Source organism: Coturnix japonica, chromosome 2 (genome assembly GCF_001577835.2).
Source record: "Coturnix japonica isolate 7356 chromosome 2, Coturnix japonica 2.1, whole genome shotgun sequence".
Classification (NCBI taxonomy): domain Eukaryota; kingdom Metazoa; phylum Chordata; class Aves; order Galliformes; family Phasianidae; genus Coturnix; species Coturnix japonica.
In genome coordinates this window covers 111993326-112015550 of record NC_029517.1, presented here as the reverse complement: position 1 = coordinate 112015550, position 22225 = coordinate 111993326, and the positions used below count along the sequence as shown (strand labels likewise).

The window sequence follows — 22225 nt, the reverse complement described above, 5'->3', positions numbered from 1 at the left end:
ACCGCCACGTGGCACTGACACTGTGTACAAATGTCCAGAATATTCACTCAACAAATTAAAAAAGGAAGCCTTTGAATAAAATAAGAAATTCAAAATAAATTGTAAAAGAGAGGACCAAGTACACGTCTTAGATCTAGTATTGTGCAGCACTAGAAATGGGAAAGCTGGGATGCTGTATTTCATTGAAATTAGTACATAAAGTTAGGAGGGATTTCAGAGGGTTTACCAACACTTTGGCTAATTGACCATAGTTTAAAATTTAGTTATATTTTTGCTTCAGCTTTAGTTGCAGCTTCTTTTATTGCATCCTATCTTTATGGTACATAAAACAGTAGCGGACATTAGATGAACAAGAGAGCAGATTGCAATTTTATTTAGCATCCGTGAAGGAGATGAATTTGGCATATTAAAAATTGAAGGGAGAAAGAAAAAGTTTTCTTTTTTTACTAATAGTCTTTAAAAGTATCTACAGAGTGCCATGGACTTTTGACTCCTTTGGAAAGAGAATTAGCATATTTTAGTCTCTAATCTTTGAACTCTAACCATTGGATTATTGATCCTCTTTTTAAAAGTACAGTAAAAGAATTCAGCATGAGTTATGAGAAAAGGTTTTGCATATATATCAAATGAGCAAAAGAGGCTATTCAATTTAAAGCTTCCTCAGAAGATGAATCCAAGAGAGCAGATTTCAACATAAACAGAGCCCAATTTTGACCATGTGTTTTGGTTTAACCTGGTGGATGACTGAGCACCATAAAGTCATTTGCTCACCCTCCCCTTTCCAGTTGGATGGGGGAGAGAATCAAGCAAAAGAAAAAAATAATAGTTATGATAAATATATACATATGTTTATGTATATAACAACTGATGCACAAGCGCTTGCTCAGCACTCACCAGACTGATGCTCAGTTAGTCCCTGGGCAGCAGAAGAGAGTGAGATTAACTCCTATCTCATTTAAAACTCCTTCCACTTGATGGCAATTGTTATAGAACATCCCTTTGGCCAGTTTAAATCAGCTGTCCTCATTCTGTTCCCTCCCAGCTCCTTGGGCCTCTCTCTGAGAATGGTAATGGCTCTGTACAACACAGCACAGAAGTAACTATTAACATTGGTGTGTTATCCACATTGATTTTCTCAAAGAAACAAAAACATGAAGTCATCCCAGACACTCTGGAGAAAACAATTCCATCCCAGCTGAAATTAAGACACCCTGAATAAATTGTTTGCCGTAACTTTATGTTGTCATTTACATAGAAAAACACATAAAATAAGTGATACTAGAAAAATATACATGCTACTTCTTAGCAAAGATTTCCTAGGTAATATCATTCCATACATTTCATGCTTGAAAATGTATTTACACCAGTAAAGATTTCATGTCAGTGGTTTGGCTGAAATCAAACACTTTATTTCAGGTGAAGTGTTGCACTTCCTGCAAACAACAAATTCATAATTGTACCTCTATCTTGACTCTGAGTCATAGGCAGTTCTTTTGATCTTAGTGTTGGTTAGATAAACATATTTTTAAGAAAAGGGTTATGTTCATTACAAACAATGGCTGTAATTTGTGTGGAGGAGTTCTTCAGTGTCTCATTAGCTGATTAGTAATGGGAATTAGCAGTAGTTAACAAGTTGTATCACAGTTATATTCTTGCAAATGTAGGGAAGCATCAGAACGTGAAATGTACTTGATGCTGGCTTTGCATCTATGAGATGGTCTGACGTCCACTACAAAGTACAGAATCTCACTGCAGAAGATGCTGAGGGTTTTTTTTTGCTGAGCAAAGTTAAAAGATTTTTGGGTTCTCACAGAGGTTTCTTAGAGTGCATTTTCACCCCATTATATAGTCATGCTGTTGTCACATACTCATTAGGAGAGATGAATTGGTTTTACTAGTTCAAATCTTCCAACTCATTATGCATTCATCTGTTAGAGACTGGATAACAGTCCATAACAGTAGGTATGGCAGATAACAGTAGTTTTAAAGGAGCCTTGTTTCATCTTAATGTGAATCAGCTTAATAATAAGATGAGGTAAAGTATTCAGTCTGTATATAAAATAACCCATTTATTTAATTGTTTATTGAAGTGATCAAAATTGGTAACATCCATTTAATGTCTGATTCCTGTGTCACTAAAACCGATTGTTTTCTTCTGTGTAATAAGTAGATCTAATCAATACATTTACTTGCAAATCCTGTATGTATTAAAATAGTAATAATAATAATGTCAGAACTCATTCTCAAAGCTAATATATTTTTTCTACTTTTAAATGCCTTAGACTGTAACTCTTTCTTCTGCCCCATTAAATTAATAATAATAATAATAATAATAATAATAATAATAATAATAATAAAATCTCACAAGCATTTTTTCCTTTTTTCCTATTATGTACATTGCTCTTTTAGGTTAAATGCCATAAATTTCTATTTTTGGAATGTTGAAAATGGATCATAGGAAAGAAATAGAGATATTCCCCAAAGTAAGTTGGAACTAAGACTTGAAATGTGTTGCAGGTCCAGTAGCAAACACTTTTATCCCCCATACCCTGGTGAAATTCAGATGAACAAATGGAGTTGATGTGAAAAAGTAGCTTTTGAAATTAGATCAGGATTTTTGAAAGGATTATTCCTGATTCATAACTACTTCAATTAAATAAATAATATTCACCAAAATTTATGAAACTTTGAAGTTCTCTCATGAAGGTTTGTAGTTGTATCTCATTCTCCCCTGTAACGTGTTCTTAAGGAATATAGACTCTGAAGGTTTTATTCTCCGATCTTTCTTTGTACATATCTCTTCTTTCTCTGTAAGAGAACAATTTAAAATTGCTAAAGATCATAGCTCATTATTTACCACGTGCTGTTTTTGCATTGCTCAGATAGAAAAAGCTTACGATTCACATTGGTTGATTTTTTTTCAGTTTGCCTCTCCAGCTTTTCATAGCTTCTGGGAATTTTTGATCTTCTATTGACAAAGGCTTGCATTTGCATATGATGAGAGATGGCTTTTGGGAAAAGGCATGACCCAGGCTGAAACCTTCATGTATTTTGTCAATACTATTAACCTACAGTATTAATTGGAATTCAGCATTTAATTAACTTTGATTTAGGGCAGAAGTATTACATTTATTTGACTTTCTGTGGAAAATTAAATTGGCGAATCAGTGATCTCTGAGGAACAGAGCCATAGGAAAACTACTTTCTCTTGCGGCTGCAGATTCTCTGTTTTTCAGTTTTGCATCTCATTCCGTCTTTTGGAGGTGGAATACCCTTAACAGCACTTTATATATAGTTTAACATCACATCTTTTCTTTCCTTGCATACCCACAGCAAGTTTTCTTATACTCTTTAAAACCAGCACAAGACATAATTTCTTCTTAAAGGCAACATAATTTTCATTGCCAAGTAGGTATGAAAACAATCACAAAAAAATGTTTCCAATTTTTTTTTTCTTTTCCTTTTTCTAACTCCAAATTTTGAGAATGTGCATCACATGGGGCAGTTTTTCTGTTTTTAGTGAGTGTTGTTTAGAGCTCAGAGTCAGGGTTGAGGGGCTGCATGTCGTTGCAAAATTGTAGGTTGAGTTCATCAAACATAAGATAAAGAGCAGAGCTCTAGAGATTCTGCAGTGCATTAATGATTGGTGACTGTTATTGGTTGGGAGATGAAGGAGAAAATGGCATGCTGAGAGAAAAAAAAAAAAAATCTCCATTAATTTTGCACTAAAAACTCTACTAGTTTGATTTCTTAACATAGATTAATTGAGATATCTTCAGATGGTTTTTAATTGTCCTACCATCAGTTTCATCCCTTCAGGAACATGAAAAACATTTATGATGAGAATAAATACCAGGGAACTGTATGTAAACTACTATGATAGAAATACAGATTTAAATGTCCGTTTTTTAAAATGAAATGGCAGCATTTTTTAACAATGCAAAATAGAAAGAAAATAAAAGGTACAAAGTCTTTGATTAAGAAATGACTCTAAAAGAGTTCATAGAATCCAATAAAATGAAAACAATTTACCTCAATCATCACTGAAATGCAAGTTTGCTTGTTATATTACATATTCTTATTATGAGACAGATCTTTTTAGCTATAATGCAGTCTTCCACACAGGATTTTCCACAAGGAAAAGCTTTTGTGAAAATTTTTGCTATTACAGTGCAGAAACTAGTGCATTTTATTCCCTTAATCTTTTCACTAAGCTAAATCTGTATGGAGAAAATTATCTACAGTGTTTACTGACAACACAGAATGGTTTTTGTATCATCCCTGTTCAGTTTATTTCCTCTTAAAAAATTTACATCAGTCAATCTGAGTGACAGTTCCTGCTCATTCTTCCTACTATTACTCTTCGTCCATAATAGTATTTCTGAAGTATCTCACAGTCTGTCCTTTCTCAATGACCATTTTCTGATTCTTAAATATATTGTTCTCTTTTGAATTCTGTTTTGATTTTTAGTTTGTTACAGTTCCTGTTTTTTGAACTGGGGATAACTGTCCAAGTTTAATTGACTTAGTATGCCTGTGGTTATAATATTTAATGTTATATTATTGTACAATATCCAATCTGCACTGAGATGATCCAGGTATTTGGAGCTAGTTGTTAATGGCTACAGATGCTTACAAAAAAAATAATAAATAAATAAAATAAATTAAAAAAAATTATTGCTAGCCAGCAAGGAAAGGCACTAAAATCTATGCACTCAATCTGTGTGGTTTTTAGGCTTGGAATTGCAATGCATGTAACAAGTCATAAGTTCAGTCTGTCTGCAGGAGTTAATGTGTTTTGTGGAAATAGAGTAATTAGGAGTATATTAAACCAATATAGTGGAAAGAAACAGCTTTTCAATGCACAGTATTTCTCAAAAGAGACAAAACTGTTTATTTAGTATAAACAAGTATGCTGAGATGTGTTTCATCAGAGAAACTTTTTCAGACTATTTGCTTTAAGTGTGAATGAGTGAATTCTTGAAGTGAATAAGCTTTCTTTTATGACTACGCCTACTTTCAATTTCAGTAATAGCCAGACTTCATTGTAAATGCATTTTCCAGTGTTTGTATCTGTTTATCAAAATGCAGATGATAAAACTGCTAGTAAGCATAAGTTTGTCATGGAGAAATTCAGTAAATTTTGTCATATGTGCTGAAACTATTCATTCTTTTTATAAACAGAGCCTTCCTATTTGGTACCTCAGAAAGATCCTTGGCATGTTTCATTGCCACATTTTCTCAAACTGAGCTCCAGAGTTTGAACTCTGGCAGTCTAAAATTGTTAGGTCTGTTAAGTTCATATAAAATACAGCCAGGAAAATTCAATTTACATAAACAAATTATCCTGTCAGTGTTCAGCAGCACCTACCTTGCCCAATCTTTTAAATTGTCCAAACTTCCAGTACTGTTTTCAGGTATTTCCAGATACTTACTTCAACTTATTGGTCTGCCTATCTCTGAAAATATATCTCTTGGCAAATAATGTGATTCCTTCTGCCTATTTATGCAAGAATTTAAAAATACTAAAATTATACCCTTCCAAAATTTTATTTCTGTGAAAGTCTTTCATCAGTCAGTTCCTGGAAGACTGTAATGCCGTGTTAGTACAATTTCAGGACAGGGGGAAAATACTAATGGAATTTAGGAAGGTCAGTGGGACAAATTCTTTGGTAATGTTGGTACTGCATTGAATTTCCTGAAGTTTATACTATTAAGAAATTTATACTACTGCACATCAGAAGGCAGAGCTTGATATGTTACGCTCAAATTACGTTTCAGAATGGAGTACTTAGACATTGAGACTTGTGGAATATGAATATCTTATTTCAAGCCATAGATTCTTTCTTCTTAATATTTGTCAGATATATAATTTTTTTTTTAAAAAACCTTCCTGAAAACAAATAGAAGGACAAAGATCCTAGATTAGATCTTGCAAAGGACTGCTGTTGTTGACGGTACAGAAAATGAAAGTGGGTAAATGACGGCTGAACACCAGTGAGCAGCTGTGACTTTTCCTAATTGCTTACAAGTTTTCACACTGGCAGCTGTTATGTTTCCATACACATTTCTGCAGATGTCTGTGTATGTCATGAGTTGGCATGTTTAGAAAGGAATCCATAAAAGTAAAGTGTAATTAATTCTTAAATTATCACCTTTGGTTTAGGGTTCTTCTCAGCCACAAGTGGTAGGTGACAGGGAGAGTGTATCAGAGAGTTGTCATTGCATGTTTTCTTCTCTGTTTTCTTGTTTGTCAATTTGTTCATGCCTAGGGACAGAAGATTCAGGCCTAGTGGGCCATGATAGTAACTGATACCAGAAAGAAAGGAGTTGTTTGGTTACTTTCTGGAAATTTTCTATTTGCTATCCCTTTTTTATGACTATAAAGCCAGGTTCACATGCAAATGTTTTGAAGTTATTTCTAAATTTGTAATACATAATAATTCTAACATTTTAAAAATATATAACTTTTAATCTTGTTCTTTTATCTGTGTTTTAGATTTCTTTGTAAAATTTTAACTTGTGTTAATTTCATGTGAAAAAGATAATACAATACATAACTCATCAAATTCTGGAAAAAAAAGTTATTAAATGTAGGTATAATGATCATAATTGGTAAAACTAGTGTGCTTGGGTTAGCATATTATTATTATTATTATTATTATTATTATTATTATTATTATTATTATTATTATTATTATTATACAGTGATCTAAAGTTTACAGTCTTCTGAGGTCACATAACCAGATTTTCAGGGCCACATGAGGCCCGTGGGTTGCAGTTCTATGTGCCTTCTCTAAGCTGTGCCATTTCCCACAAGAGCACAGATCTCTTTTGCTTAGCAAGTTGATCCATACTGAAGGCGTAAAACACTGGTGACAGATATCTGTCAGGATAGCACTTTGTCATATAAGGGGATTTGTTCTATTTTATATAATATTAATAATGTGAAAATGTGTATAAAAAGTAAAATTCTTGACTAGGCCATCTGTTTTCAACAGGAACTTTTTGTAGTACCACTTTGGCTCTTATAGCAAAGTTATATTTATTGATGCCTACCAAATGCCTTATATATTAATTTTTCAATTGAACATTCCTTAGCAGTCAACAAGGCACCTTCCATATAATTCTCATTTAACGCAGTAGCACATCTATCCCACGGGGAGAAACCATTTTAAGTATCTTCAACATAAAAGAGAATGGTGTTGAGACGATTACAACATCTTATGCAGCACACTGAGCACTCTACTAAACATTATCTGCTCCACACAAGCAGTTCAGGTGGACAGCTTATTCAGGGAACGAGCAGTTTTGGCACATTTGGAATGAGAGGAGGTAGCTTGAATGCAAACACAAATACAGAACACCAAAAGAATTTGCACTAAAACTGCTGGAATAGGCTGCTCATTATTTCCAGGATATCAACTTATATATCTAGGCCTCAAAGCACAATAAGAGATGTGTATTTGTTTTCCAGGATCAGTGGTTTTGGCGAGTCAGAAACAACAGGGTGATGGATGGATACCCCATGCAGATTACCTACTTCTGGAGAGGGCTGCCTCCCAGCATTGATGCAGTTTATGAAAACAGTGAGGGGAATTTTGTCTTCTTTAAAGGTAAGAAATATCAGAATTTGTGTAATACATTTGACTGTGATGATTTTTTGGAATATAGTAATTTATTTTTACTAATGGTTTGTAAATTATGTTGTCAATTCCTAGCTAACTGAAGAGTATATGAGTTATGGTTTTTTTCATTCAGTCAACCCAGCTTTAGTTTATGATTACCCTTCAAATTATCAGGATTTTTACTTTGATATATGCCATAGAAATTTGGAAATATATATGCAACACAGTTGCAATGCAGGATCCTATGAGTCATATGAATTTGTATGCTATGCAATCTTTCTTTGGAAAATGTGGATCAGAAGCAAGAATGAACACAGTTCAATGTATTTTCATGTACTTCTCTTTGCTCTTCTTTCTTATTACAAACGATATTTGCATTTTAAAATGTTACCTTACCTACATATATCTTACTGTCTATTGTGATGTATTTATTTAATATGAGTACTACGATGCTAAAAGTTTCAGATGGGAGAAGAATTGCTATTTTTTCCACAGATGTATCTTATGTATTTTTATAAGTTTCAATCCAGGCATCATTAAAATTATTCAAATTCAGATTTTGTGAGAATTTGTCCTTCATGTTTATTGAATACTCATTTAGCTGTAGAAGAATGAAAGCCATACAAAATACATTTCATAAGATAATAATTTAATAGAAGAAATAAGAAACTGCAATCCATTTATTTGTGTTGTGAGTGATTCACTTAACCCACTACAAAAACGTAAAAACATGTTTGTGTCTAAATTCTTATGTCAGAAATTATTTTTTACACGCAGAGTCATTAACAGGAAGATATAAGTAATACTTCATGGAATGGTTATCACCTTTGGAATACTAAATGTAAAATACTTAATAACGAAGAAATAGCACATAGCAGTACAATGAAGACAAGTCTTATCTTCTGTTAATTGGGAACTAAATGTGTTCAAGGCCAGGTTGGACAGGGCCCTGGGCAATCTAGTACCTGATCTAACAGTTGGTTACCCTGCCTGTGGCAGGGTGTTCAATTTGGTGATCTTTAATGTCCCTTTCAACAAAAACCATTCTATTATTCTACGAACTTGTAGGCTTTTTGTGTGAATACTAAGATAAATTACATTTCATACAGTTCATTTCTATTTACATTATGTCAAAACAATGTATACTTGTATTACTATACAATAAACTTAATGTCTTAACATCTGGAAAGCTGGTAAGTTCCAGAATCATTATGAAAGTACCTCAGAATTCCCATCCTACTGCTTGATTTTTGTGTTTGTATGTCATCCAAGGATAGAGTGGTTATTCTGTAGATATTTCCTGGCTTATCATGTTGCATGGAGCAAAGGAGCCATCCTGTGCATGTGAACTCTTCCCCAATAATTCTGGGATCCACTGCCTGAACTTCAGACAGAAATTATCCAGCTCAGTGTCAGACCTGCTTTCCTTTCATTTCCTGCTCAGACATCAGAATTTCTTATGTCATCATTTAAATCTTTGCCAAATGATGGCTGACTCATGTTAGGCCACAGAGGAATAGATTGATTCTATTATATACAATATCATAAGTTGACAAGACAACAGGAGAAAATAAGAGGATTGTTTTTTTCTTTTTTTTAACATGGAAAATTAAATAATCAAGTTTAATTAAAGCAAGAAAAAACAACAGTAACATGTTTGTACAAGTCACAAAATTAATTTCTTTTCTCTCTTGCATATCCTCAGATTTTGTTCTTTGTGTTCAAATCAGACAATTTTGTGTCTTGATATCATATACCTGCATTTTTCAACTTGCTTTTGTTCAGAGTTCCTTCCTGTGTCTTTCCAGTGACATTTGCACTGTCTCTTTGTTTGCAAAAGTAAAAAATACTTACATTCCTTTGTAGGATTTTTTTTTTTCTGGATTATTCTTTCTCTGTCATTAACTCTTCATGATTTTCAATATCTACCTGATGGTATTTATCTATCTGTGGAATTCATATTTTCTTAATGCCGCAGAATCGATAGGTTCAACTGAGTCTTTTATATGTATATCCTTGACAGTTCCCATTAAAGAAAGATTGCAGCTGATTTCTGAAACATGCCTGAAGAGGTCTGAGGACTGCTCTGAAAGTAATGCCTCCTATTCTATTGTGTTGGCCCAAAAAATTGGAGGCAGATATTGGTCTTATTGATGTAGAGGTCAATTCTTCCCATTGATATTTTGTTACGTTTTGTTGCCATGTAGCAGATGGCAGAAGTGGGGTAGTCTGACAAAATGGCATCTGAGATGGAAGTACAAAGTGTTGAAAATGAATTCTTTCAATAGAAAAAATGGCACTCACTGACACTGATCAACTTGCTGAATGTTTTTGGAAACCAAACGGTATGTAGCACAATGACGTGACTGAATATATATTTCAGCAGTAGTGATGGTGACATGAAAGACAAGCCATGTTTCAGATGGCCATGCACAATTGCAACACCATGAAATGAAGAGCTTTTCCATCGTTCGTTCGTTCATGCAAACTGGCAGATTATAACCAGTGAACTGCATATGGAGCTGAATATCTGCTTCAGTGAATTGGAAACAGTGGTAGAATCACAGAATCACAGAATCACAGAATCACAGAATTACCCGGGTTGGAAGGGACCTCAAGGATCATGTAGTTCCAACCCCCCTGCCTAGCAGGGCCACCAAACATACACCTTTACTAGATGGAGGTTGCCCAGGGCCCGTCCAACCTGGCCTTGAACACCTCCAAGGACGGGGCATCACAACCTCACTGGGCAGCCTGTTCCAGGACCTACCACTCTTCTAGTAAAGAACTTTCCCCTAACATCCAACCTACATCTTCCTCCTTCAACTTAAAACCATTTCCCCTAGTCCTGCTATTATCAGCCCTTTCGAAGAGTTTACTCCCTTCCTGGGAGTAAGTTCCCTTCAGGTACTGAAAGCTGCAATGAGGTCACCCCGCAACCTTCTCTTCTCCAGGCTGAACAAACCCAACTCCCTCAGCCTGTCCTCATAGGGGAGGTGCCTCAGCCGCCTGATATCTTTGTGGCCCTCCTCTGGACCCTTTCCAAAATCTCCATATCTTTTTTGACTGAGGGCTCCACACCTGGACACAGTACTCCAGATGGGGCCTCACAAGAGCAGAGTAGAGAGGGACGATCACCTCCCTATCCCTGCTGACCACCCCTCTCCTGATGGAGCCCAGGATCCCATTTGCTTTCCGGGCTGCCAGAGCGCACTGCTGGCTCATGTTACAAAGTTTACACTTGCTGGGTTCCACAAATGCCAACACAGGAATAAATGAAGACCATTTGCAAGTTTTTAAGTTCCTTTTGAAACAATTTCAGGCTGAAGGTGATAGTTGTCTGGATCACATCATCACTGATGACAAGATGTATTGTCACCTTTGTAAGCCATTGTAAAAATGGCAGTCCATGGTGTGGCAACCTGTGAATTCCTTGTCGAAGAATACATGGCCCTCAGCAGGTAAAGTGATGTGTATTCTCTTTTGGGATAGGAAAGGAGTGATCCTTCTGGATGTTCTGAAGCCTGAGGAAACTATCAGCTCTGATCACATCATACTTCTGACTAAGCTGAAGATTCAAACTTCCAAAGTTAAGCCAGAGAAGAAGACAATACCCTCACTAATATTATTTATCTTTGGATAGCCCTGAAGTGGTCAGGCACTTGGACTAAATAATCTTTGATGACCACTTCCAATTCAAATCACCTATAGCTATTCTATTCTGTTTTGTTTAAATACATTCCTTTTACAACAGAAATTATCAAGTTTGAAATAGTTGATTTAAATGATAAAACAGGGTTAAATCTTCATTAATTTTTTTTTTTTTTTTAAAATTAATAGTAGTACTAGATTTTTTCTACATCTTTGTATTCAGTTGGGTTCAGGATATTAATAGACTTCTGCTTTATAGTACTAGAAAATAGAATACAAAGCAGGTATAAAAAGTTTATGGGATAACTTTTTAAAATGGGAGCTGTGTTGTAATACATGAGCCATATGCTCATACTGGGATGGCAGCTCAAGATGGAATATTTATTTATGATCCTTAGAAAAAACTTTATAGTTTTTTGTTATTGTTGTCATTTTTTTTGTTTGTTTGTTTGTGTTTGTTTGTTTGTTTGTTTTAAATATGAGAAATGTAGTTCTTCATTACTTGTCCTAATAAAAATTTATCAGTATGCTTAAACATGCTTAGCATTGCTCTCCTGAGAATATTTTGAGGAGCCTATGAGGTCACCCATAATGTGTTAGATGTCTATAGAAAATATAGATGAACCAGTTTCAAGACTATTAGATCAAATGTCTTCTTTGGTTTTGAAATTTTCCTGGATTTGAATATTTTTTTCACACATTGCCATTTAAACTAATTCCATTTATTTTATTTTATTTTATTTTATTTTATTTTATTTTATTTTATTTTATTTTATTTTATTTTATTTTATTTTATTTTTTAAATTAATATTTGTTTATACAAGGGAAAATATTGTAACTTTTCAGTAGGATGCTTGTAGTGCAAAGCTATAAAGTGATACTTGCTCATTTCGGGTGGCTTAAGATAGTTGGCCTGCCTCCTTATGACTCATAATGTTCATAAAGTCACAGCAATCTGGTGGATGGCTGCTTATAAAAAGCAGCTGTTTACATTCTTGTTACTATTCATTGCAAGTGTCCATGCAGAATGCTAATAAGAAGACAGAATCAGAATGAAACTTTTTTTTTTTTTTTTTTTTTTTTTCTTCTTCTTTAACAGAGGAAATGTAAATAGTAAAATTTATTCTGTGAAACTGGGGGAATTTATATGATGCTTAAAATGAAATTGTCAAGCCATCTGCACTGTTGAATGTTATGGTAAACCAAATGGAGCAATAGAAATGCTACTGTAAAACTCATTGTACCAGTGCCACAATCATAACTTTCAACTGCGCTTACCTGGCAATTTCATATTGAAAAATAGACTTACTATATTGCCAGATCATGGAGCAGAGTGGTAACAGAGACAAGAATTTGGAAAAAGGTAAGCAAGAGTTGTAGTTTGAGGATATTAGAAATAAGATACTTGATTCTGGTTTGAAAGACCAGAGTTAAAAGCAAGGGTGACTGGAGAAAAGCCTTCCAGAATGAGATATTCAAATGCTACCTGGTTTCAGACAAATAGAAGACATAAATGCTTTGAGAATTTGACTCATCATAGCACCTGTAGTGATTGTGCACTGTATCCTTGCGTACACACATATCATAATTGCATATACCAAGAATAAGAGACTTGATGCTGATAACCCTGGAGCACAACCATTAGCATTTGGATTCTAAAAATGAATTAATGCAGTTTCTAAAATATGTGCAATTATTTGTAGTTGGCAGTAGGTAGTTAAATAGTCTTGAGACTACTTGGTGTTAAACATTTGATATTTTAAGAGATGTATTGCAATGAGGATAGCCTTTGTTTCTGTTATTTTTTTGAGAATGTCAAAGATAGATGCTGAGAAACTTCAAATAACTGCAGTCACAGTTCATGTTTCTCAATTGTTTATCTAAAGTTATGATATTTAAACAAAGCACCATTGAAAAGTAAGACATTTTGACTATTTCATCCCTTTCCTCATTCTCAGCTTGTGACTTTACTATTCTGCTTGTTGTTAAATTGGATCTTACATTAGGGAATAAGTGCAGTGAGATGAAACATTCTAGAGGTTGGCAAGAAATCATGAAACATGTGGTGCTGTATTAAGCTCTGTGAGAATTACAAATGTACCAACCAGACCTTAAAAACAAACAAACAAACAACAACAACAAACACAAAATGAAACAACAAAAAAAAAACCAACACTTTGTCAAATAAATACAGTGCTAATTCCTGCCTAGGATGTAGTGTAGGACACTAACCAGGCATCAGCTATCTATAAGAAGGGTGAAACTGTGATTATCTTAGTTTTGTCATATATTCTGTATTTCCATTATAATCCGTTATAATTATAATTCCATTATAAATGAAGTCCACTGACTATTCACTTGTGGAACTGGCATGTGACCTAACTGCAAGCATGCTAATTTAAACATTCATTTTTAGTACACTTTAAAATATATAAATATCATTTAGAAATAAAAAGGAGCTAATTTTCATTATAGTCAAGCATCATTTGGAGTTATTTTCATCTCATTATAATATGTGCTTCATCATTTGAATGCTTCTCATTCTTACTGTGACTTTTCTGAAACTTTTAGCTGATCAACAGCCACACACTTTCCCCGAGCAGAGGGACAGAAGCTAAGAAGAGAAAAAAACAAAGAAAAAAAAAACCAAAAAACCAAAAACCTACCCTCCACACAAACAACAACAAAAAAGTAAAAACTGACAGTCAGATGGAACATTTGGATTTCTTATACACAGACCTTCCCATTAATAATCAACACAGTTGTAGCAGACTAAACATATCTTCCTGTGTAAATGTTAAATACAATTTCCTATAGTTAGAATCAATAGAAGCCTTGCCCACTGATGTTAAAGCTCTCAGTGCCCTACTGTCTCAGTTTTTATACAGTATTTTATACAGTATTTTTAATAGTTAAATTTATCTTTTTTCTATTTATCCAAAAAGAATTTGTTTCCTAATAAGAAATTGTGAAAGGTTTAATTTCTCACTTGAGTCTCATATCTATACTTGGTTTGCTTTACCCTACTTCGTTATATCTGAATATGTAACAAATACCTTACTCAGTAGTGCTGCCACTTAAAATGGTGTGTATTCAACCGATGTTTGTTTTGCTATGATCTGATCTTGTTAACAGCTGAGTTTGACTTGTTGGGTATGGCTGATAATGATCAGTTCCTAACAATTGGCTTTACTCGTGAAACATGGGGAAAGGTAATAGCATTACATACATCACAGCATATGCCTCCCAATGCTGTGCAACAGCTGTCATTTTGAATAATCTTCTGAAACAGAAGTGAGCTGGCTCAGTATCATTCACTGGATGCCATCTGTTGTTCATGATGTAAGTACCAACTAGTAAGATCCAAAACAAGACTTCTCTGATTGTTGCATTTGCAACTGCCATTAGTATGTGAATCCTTCTGTGTCCAGTTATATGAATTGAGAGAAAGTTAAACCACATGGGAGCAGGGACAGTGAAAGACTGAAGATCACCATCATCATCATCACCTTTAAGTAAATTTTTTATGGAATCTCAGTTAAGATAAATGTCACACTAGCACAGGCTTTAATTCCAGTTCAAAATGGATCTTAGCTTTCTATGTCTGTTCTTAGATCTCTGTGTCACTTTCATTTTCAGTACTTCAAATGGCTCTGTACACGTTTATTCTTTGAACCCTTCCTTTCCTCAGCTGGCAAGGGGGAGAAGATGAATCTGTTAATCAAACTGTAGTGTGCACTTGGAAGTGGGTGAAAAGCAGCTGTAAACAAGTTGATAAAAAATTGACTCTGGAAACCCAGCATGGGAGGGCCTGAAACTATATCCTCTCTCCTAATTAAAACTGTGATAAAATGAAAGTGTGCTTTAAATCACAACAGTATGAACAGGGAGATTAAAAATAATAATAATGATAAGATTACTTTAAACTCATATTTAATACCACTGAGGGATAGATAAAATATTAAACTAACTGCAGTATAGCTTTCTGGATTTTTCCTCTTGGTGTCTGTCATGTGTCTAATCCTTGGGTTGATATTATACTTCCTTCTAAAATATTTATTCAGCACAGTGCCTTAAGATATTAAGTTTGTAACAGTCTGACTAGCCGTATAGGTAAATATGACTACACTGAACTACATTGATTTGATCTCTTAGGATCTCTTTCTAAAGGTATCTGAGGAAAATATATTTTGTCATAGAACAAGAGAATAGCAAAATAGTTTGGCTTTGAATGGATCACATAGGTTTGAAAAGATCACATACTTCCAACCCCCTTGCCATAGGGAGGGACAACTTAGTCTAGATCCTGCTGCTTAAAGACCCATCCAGCCTGGATACGAGGATATAATCTTTTATTTCAGCGCCACATATCTATGTTTGAAAGAAAAGTCTTTACTAAAAGACACAGTTGAGAAGTGGATTTTGAAAAAGAATTAGAAGGAAGCAAAAATGTAAAAGTGAAAAGATGGCTACAGAAATAGATCATGAGGCACAGTATGTTGAAAAGTTTCTAGGAAAGAATCTGGAAGAAAACAGAATTATTAGAGATATCATTAGGTTAAAGGATTATAATATGAGACCGTGAATTGAGTGGTATGAGTCATGGATATATACGGTGAGAAAGACGAGTCGAGCTTGGCTAGAAAACTACAACAAAATGGAAATGTGGACTGGTGAGTCAAGCTATCTAGTCAGAAGAGGGCACAGGAACCATATTCTCCAAATATAGGTACTCTGGAGCCTATACTGGAAAATGTTGGTGCCAATTCTGCTTTTATACGCATAAACTCCCAAATATGAACATGCATGTCCATATAAAAACATATATAAAACTAGTAATGGCAAGAGTAGGGATACAACTGCTGAGCATTACTGTATTGAGACAACTATTCATTCATTTTGAAAGCACGTAATTTTTACCTGTAGGACATCAGAATCTCAGTCTGCAGTGTTTAGGCCATACTAATGTTATTAATGTGAATACATTACATGAAAAAATTCTGCTACATATACAGTTATTTTAAAGATAGCCTGTATAACATGCATACATATTACAACTTTTTAAAGAGAGAGAAAATATGGAGTAATAATAGAATATGGTCTGTATAAAAATAAGGAATTTGTATTTCTTATTTATTTGTATGATTTCTTATCTCATTTTGTCTCAAAAGTAACTCTTTCCTCATGAAACATGCTTTAGAATGTGTACATTTCAGTTCTGTGAAGTCTGAGGACTAACACCCATATATGTATGTGTATATATATGCTTTCGTACAGGTAACAAATTCTGGGTTTTCAAGGACACAACTCTCCAGCCTGGGTATCCTCATGATTTGATAACACTTGGAAGCGGAATTCCTTCCCATGGTATTGATTCTGCAATTTGGTGGGAAGATGTTGGGAAAACCTACTTCTTCAAAGGAGACAGGTTGGTATAGGAATTCTTCAAGTTTCCTGTTTGGTATATATCAACTAAGCATTACTCTTTTGCACTATTTCTCAAGAAGAGTCATGTCACTTAAATAGCTCACTGTTTTTTGTGGATGCAGTTAGTACCTCTTGCATTGAGGGCCATGCTTTTTTTCAAATTTCTAATATCCTATATTAATGTTAGCATGTTGGAATGAGGTGTCTGTTTCTAGTAGAAAATGTAAATGTAGCTGAGTAGTGGCAGGAGATAGGAATGAAAGGGAATCAAAACATTATGCCGTAATCAAAATAACCATGTTTCTTACATAACTCAGTGACGTGTACATTTGTTTTGACAGTAAACTTCACTAAAAGAGCTCCAGAGAAGAACCTAGACAAAGGTTAGAGAAAGAAACAGTTAGGCCAATGAAATATGAAGCATTGAATATTTTCTACAAAATATAAAAATAAAGAAGATATAGATGTTCAAATAGAAAAAGATATCATTATACTCATATGGCTAAGCTAACTCAGGTATCGATCACTATTATGATTTGAAATGATCCATTTAAACACTTTAGATAATTCTAAGGACAAAAAAACTACAGAAAAAGGACAAAAAAAAAAAAAACCAAAAAAAACTACAGAAAAACATTTTACGCTCTCTTATTCCTGTCTTTAGAATTGAGTAGTGAAGAACAAGATGATAACAACCTTGCTGCACTTCTTGACACATGGCTTTGTTTATGCCTGTTTTTTGCACTATTAACTTAATATTTTTTTTCATTTATAAAGCTTAGTCATCTTGTAGTTCAAAGTACTGGAAAGTAAACAGGAAACTAAATACAAGAAAAAACATGTTTTAACAAATATTTTCTAAATTTTACTTTTTTTCCAAAGCCACACAGTTCATTTTCATTTATTTTCCCTCTCTTTTTTTGTTTTGTTTGCTGCTTATACATTGCCTCTTTCTCCACATACATCCTAAAAGGTGATCCATTCAAATTGCAGAGCATAGCTTTGTTGGTTGGCTATTGGGGCACATGCAATTATATTAAGAGATATATGTATATATTAGAAAGAAAAAAATGAAGTACAAATAGTTCTTTATATAACTTAACAGACATACCAGTCTTTAATTTCACTGGAAACTTAAAGCTGAAGCATTGCCCTACAGGGAGATACTCAGAGGAGTTCTGTCAATTTTTATTTTTTTTTCAAAAAGGAAATCAAGAGAATAATTGTCTAAGTACTTTCACGGGGACAAAATATCACCTAGTTAAGTACTCAGTAATATATCAGAAAATACCATAACAACTATTTCTAAAAGCTGAAGTGAAATGATTCAAATTAGGAAAAGATTAAAGATTTTAGTGATGATCAAATGGTCAGTGCTGGAGTTATATTCTCTGGTTTGTTTTTTTTTTTTGGATGACTTGAAACACAGTGTAGCTGCCTTTCTAGATGATTTTTCACTTGAGTAAAGCTGAATTTGGAAATTTAAATCTCCAATAAAACTTAGGATGCTGTAGGTTAATGAAGCCAATCAAAATATATCAAAATACACAGAGATGCGTGGTATTTCTTAGAACCAAGAAAGTAGATGTGAACAGCAATTCAGCCATCTGCGTATGGACAAAGAAAGTATCAACATTATCTGTAAGCAAAATAACAACTGTAAATACTTCTCCCAAGTTCAGATTACCTATAATTTGCATGTTTTTAAACTGGGGAAAGGCTGGCAGACAAAGATGCAGAAAAACACATCTCATTGTTTTGTGGGTTTTTTTTATTATATATATTATATCTATTTAATGATTATATGATAATAAAATATGAATGTAGGGATAGGGAGTCAGGTTTGGCATGCTAGCAGTTTTGTGATTAAAATGTTAGTTCAAATATTCTGGACATTTTTCATATATATTGCATCTCTGTTTCACTGTGCGGAAGTCAAAATTGATGTGATTATTAAGTGAAACACACATTAATGCAGATGTCGAAATGCAAAAACATTTTTCTTCGGCTAACATGAAACAATTACCTTGTTGGCAAATAATTTTAATTTCTCTGCTGTCTGGTAGTACAAGGAAAAGAACTCAAACATTCCCATTTATGACTACTGGATATAGGGTGTTAGAAGTAAAAAACTATGCATTGAGTAAACTATGATAATTGCCTGCTATGTTATAAATACTTTTTTCCCCCCATTCTTTAAATAAATAAATAAAAATTACAGGTACTGGAGGTACAGTGAAGAAATGAGATCCATGGACCCTGGCTATCCCAAACCAATCACAATTTGGAAAGGAATCCCAGAATCGCCTCAGGGAGCCTTTGTCCACAAAGAAAATGGTATGCAAACACATTTTTGTTTTAATAATTTGCTAACAGCTTTTAAGTAAGATACTGCAGTAAAAGAGCAATTTATTATTTATATTAAGCATTGGAGGTATTTTTGAATTATGAACTGAGGAAATATATCCTGCTACAGAACTTGCTCTTGTGAAATGCTATGTTTGCGTGTGCCATTTAACACCATGAAAGGGAAGCATCTTTCCAAATGAGTGTAGTAAACATTAATTTCTGCTCTTGTTTATTTGTTTTTGTCTGTCCTAATTCACTTAATTATTTGTTCTACCTGGAATTAAATTGTCTCTTAGAATGAGTTTTCTAATCACAGAACATCTCTGTTTTCATTGTCAAGGTGTTGGCTGAGGTTTCATTCTAAACAACCAGAACAGGGAAGAAAAATCTTTATCTGAACAGAAATATCCTTATGAATCTATTTAAATAAAATATGTTTTAAACACACAATACAGAAAAACAAATCATGGAAATGTTAGTATTAAATATTATTACCTAGATCAAGATTGATCATTACATACAGTAATCTAGAATCTCAGTTGTCCGTGCCTCCAAATGAATGAGAGAAGCCAGAATCTCTTCCATCTTACGAGAATTCTGGGTTACCCAGGGGTTGATTGCAGGCTGCCAAGTGAGCCCTCTGTTGCACAGAATGTAGATCCCTTTCTCAGAAATGAAAATAGGCATTTGTCGTCACGTATCATTGTTGGGAAAAGTTGTATGACATTTATGATTTATTTATTAGTAAGTTTTGAGATTCTTGTGCTTGACTCTCAACACACGTATATTTTCATTTCATTTTCATTTCATTTTAATAAGTTAATAAAAAATATTTCCTTGCTTGGACCAATTCAGTCTACTATTTCAATCTCTAACTCGATTGAATAATGTGCTATGGATTTATTTGTTTTTTCCCAGGAGTGTCTAATTGCTTCCTTATTTTGTCCCTGTTTTAGAAGTAGAAATCATCTTCAGATTCCAGTATTTTGGCTAGACTACAGTTTTTTATGTGCTGGTTTTATTTGTCTAATTCTGATTTTACTGGAAAGTAGGTCAGCCTTAATATTCTGCATGTATATATGGAAATGAGTACAAACATGTATGCACACTCAAATACAATGCATATAACCTCTGCTCTCTTCCCTCAATTACTTTTCAAGCATATTTCTAAAGCTCTATATTTAAAAGGAATTTATGTATTTGTATGTATGCATATATTTTTTCTAATTTTGATTGGATTCCTCATAATAAGTTTTTTGTATTGAGCTCAAGTACATGTCTCTCTTTGTGAATGAAAATTATGGAGTCATAGAATCATAGAATATACTGAGTTGGAAGGGACCCATAATGATCACTGAGTCCAACCTCTGACTGTGCACAGGATGGCCAGAAAATCGGAACATATGTCTGAGTGGTGTCCAGATGCTGATTCAGCTCCAACAAGCTTGGTACCATGACCACCACCCTGGGGAGGCTGTTCAAGTGCCTGACCACCTTTTTGGTGAAGAACCTTTTCCTGAAATCCAGCCCAAACCTCTCCTGTCACGTCTTTACGCCACTTCCTCAGGTTCTGTCACTGGTCACCGGAGAGTGGTGATCAGTACCTGCCCCTCCGCTTCACTTCATGAGGAAGCTGTAGGCCACAATGAGGTCTCCCTTCAGTCTCCTCTTCTCTGGGCTGAACAAACCAAGTAATTTCAGCTGCTCATCAAACACCTCTAAACTGTCCACCATCTTTATAATTCTTCTTTGGGCATTCTCTAATAGTTTTATGTTTTCTGTACAAAATTGTACAAAGTACTGAAAGTGAGGCCACACCAGTGCAGTGTAGGGTGGGACAGTCTCTCCCCTTCAGGTTTACACCTGAATGATCAAATATCAGCTCTGTGTAGAAATTTTAAATCTGCATACGCCATTTTCTCTTGTCAAAGCTGTTCTTCTTCTGAAGTAAAGCTGTGAGCTATGTGGAACTGAAGGGAGGCAGTTCTTATGTCTGTCTAGAAACTTATTTCAGAATATTTCTCATCCAGAACTGCTTGGGATGCTTCAAAGTGAATAGACCTGGCCATGACTAGTTGAGCTCCATCTGAGTTTTCAATAAATAAACAAACTAGTTGGACTCTATCGAAGATCATATTCTCTGGAGTTCTGTTCTTGTTTGTGGAAATGGGAAATGAAAGGCTCATTTATTCAATAAAAAACTATAGGATAACAGATTTTCTAGAAATGAGAAAAAATGAAACTTGGAAAGATTTGAAAGGCCTGTGAGTTAGATATTTTTCTCATGTATTTTATCTTCTTAGTGATAAAATAATGTGACGATAGCAGTTTCAGTCATTGAGTATAGATCACATGATTTGACTATGAATAACTTGAAATTTCTTCCTCAGGCTTCACATATTTCTACAAAGGAAAAGAGTACTGGAAATTCAACAATCAGATGCTCAGAGTGGAACCTGGCTATCCCAGATCCATCCTCAAGGATTTTATGGGTTGTGATGGACCAACAGATCGAGACAAAGATCGACACAGCCCTCAAGATGACGTTGATATTGTTATCAAACTGGACAACACAGCCAACACTGTGAAAGCCATAGCTATTGTCATTCCCTGCATCCTGGCCTTGTGCCTCCTTGTCTTGGTTTACACTGTGTTCCAGTTCAAAAGGAAAGGAACACCCCGCCACATACTGTACTGCAAACGCTCTATGCAAGAGTGGGTGTGATGTAGGGTTTTGGTTTGTTTTTTTTTCTTTCCCTCCCAGGAGTTTGTGGTAACTTGAGATTCAACACAAGAGCTGTTCTGCAGTTTCCTAGCTAGGAGCGGGCATCTGTCAGTCTGAAACAAAGCTGATCTTTAAAACCCAGGAGGTTGCCTGTCCCGCGCATGAGTGGTGATTCACTCAGCTGGGAAGCTTCCATGATACACGGTATCTGCTGTTTCTTCAGTCCTTTGTCTTTCTTTGTCATTCAATTTAGGCCTTTCCTCCACACACTAATTCCCCGATAAACTATCAGGATTAAGTAAGGAAGAGGAAAAACAAAATCTTCAATGTTTCTACATTTTTCCCTTAAGGCCTGTTCCCCTACGAAAAATTTTCTGCTGAAAGTCAATTTTTTTTTCTTTCTTTTTTTCTTTTCCTTTTTTTTTTTTCTTTTTTTTTCTTTTTT

At 34.5% G+C, this 22225-nt stretch overlaps 1 protein-coding gene across 1 annotated transcript in view; it reads left to right on the top strand.

Moving 5' to 3' along the window:
- Nucleotides 1-22211, top strand: part of MMP16 (matrix metallopeptidase 16) — a 158627-nt gene extending 136416 nt beyond the window's left edge. The window contains exons 7-10 of the mRNA XM_015855974.2: nucleotides 7478-7616; nucleotides 16557-16707; nucleotides 18928-19043; nucleotides 21446-22211. Coding sequence (XP_015711460.1) covers nucleotides 7478-7616; nucleotides 16557-16707; nucleotides 18928-19043; nucleotides 21446-21780 — 741 coding nt within the window. The 3' untranslated portion in view covers nucleotides 21781-22211. The remainder of the gene's footprint in view (nucleotides 1-7477; nucleotides 7617-16556; nucleotides 16708-18927; nucleotides 19044-21445) is intronic.
- Nucleotides 22212-22225: the final 14 nt, after the last annotated feature.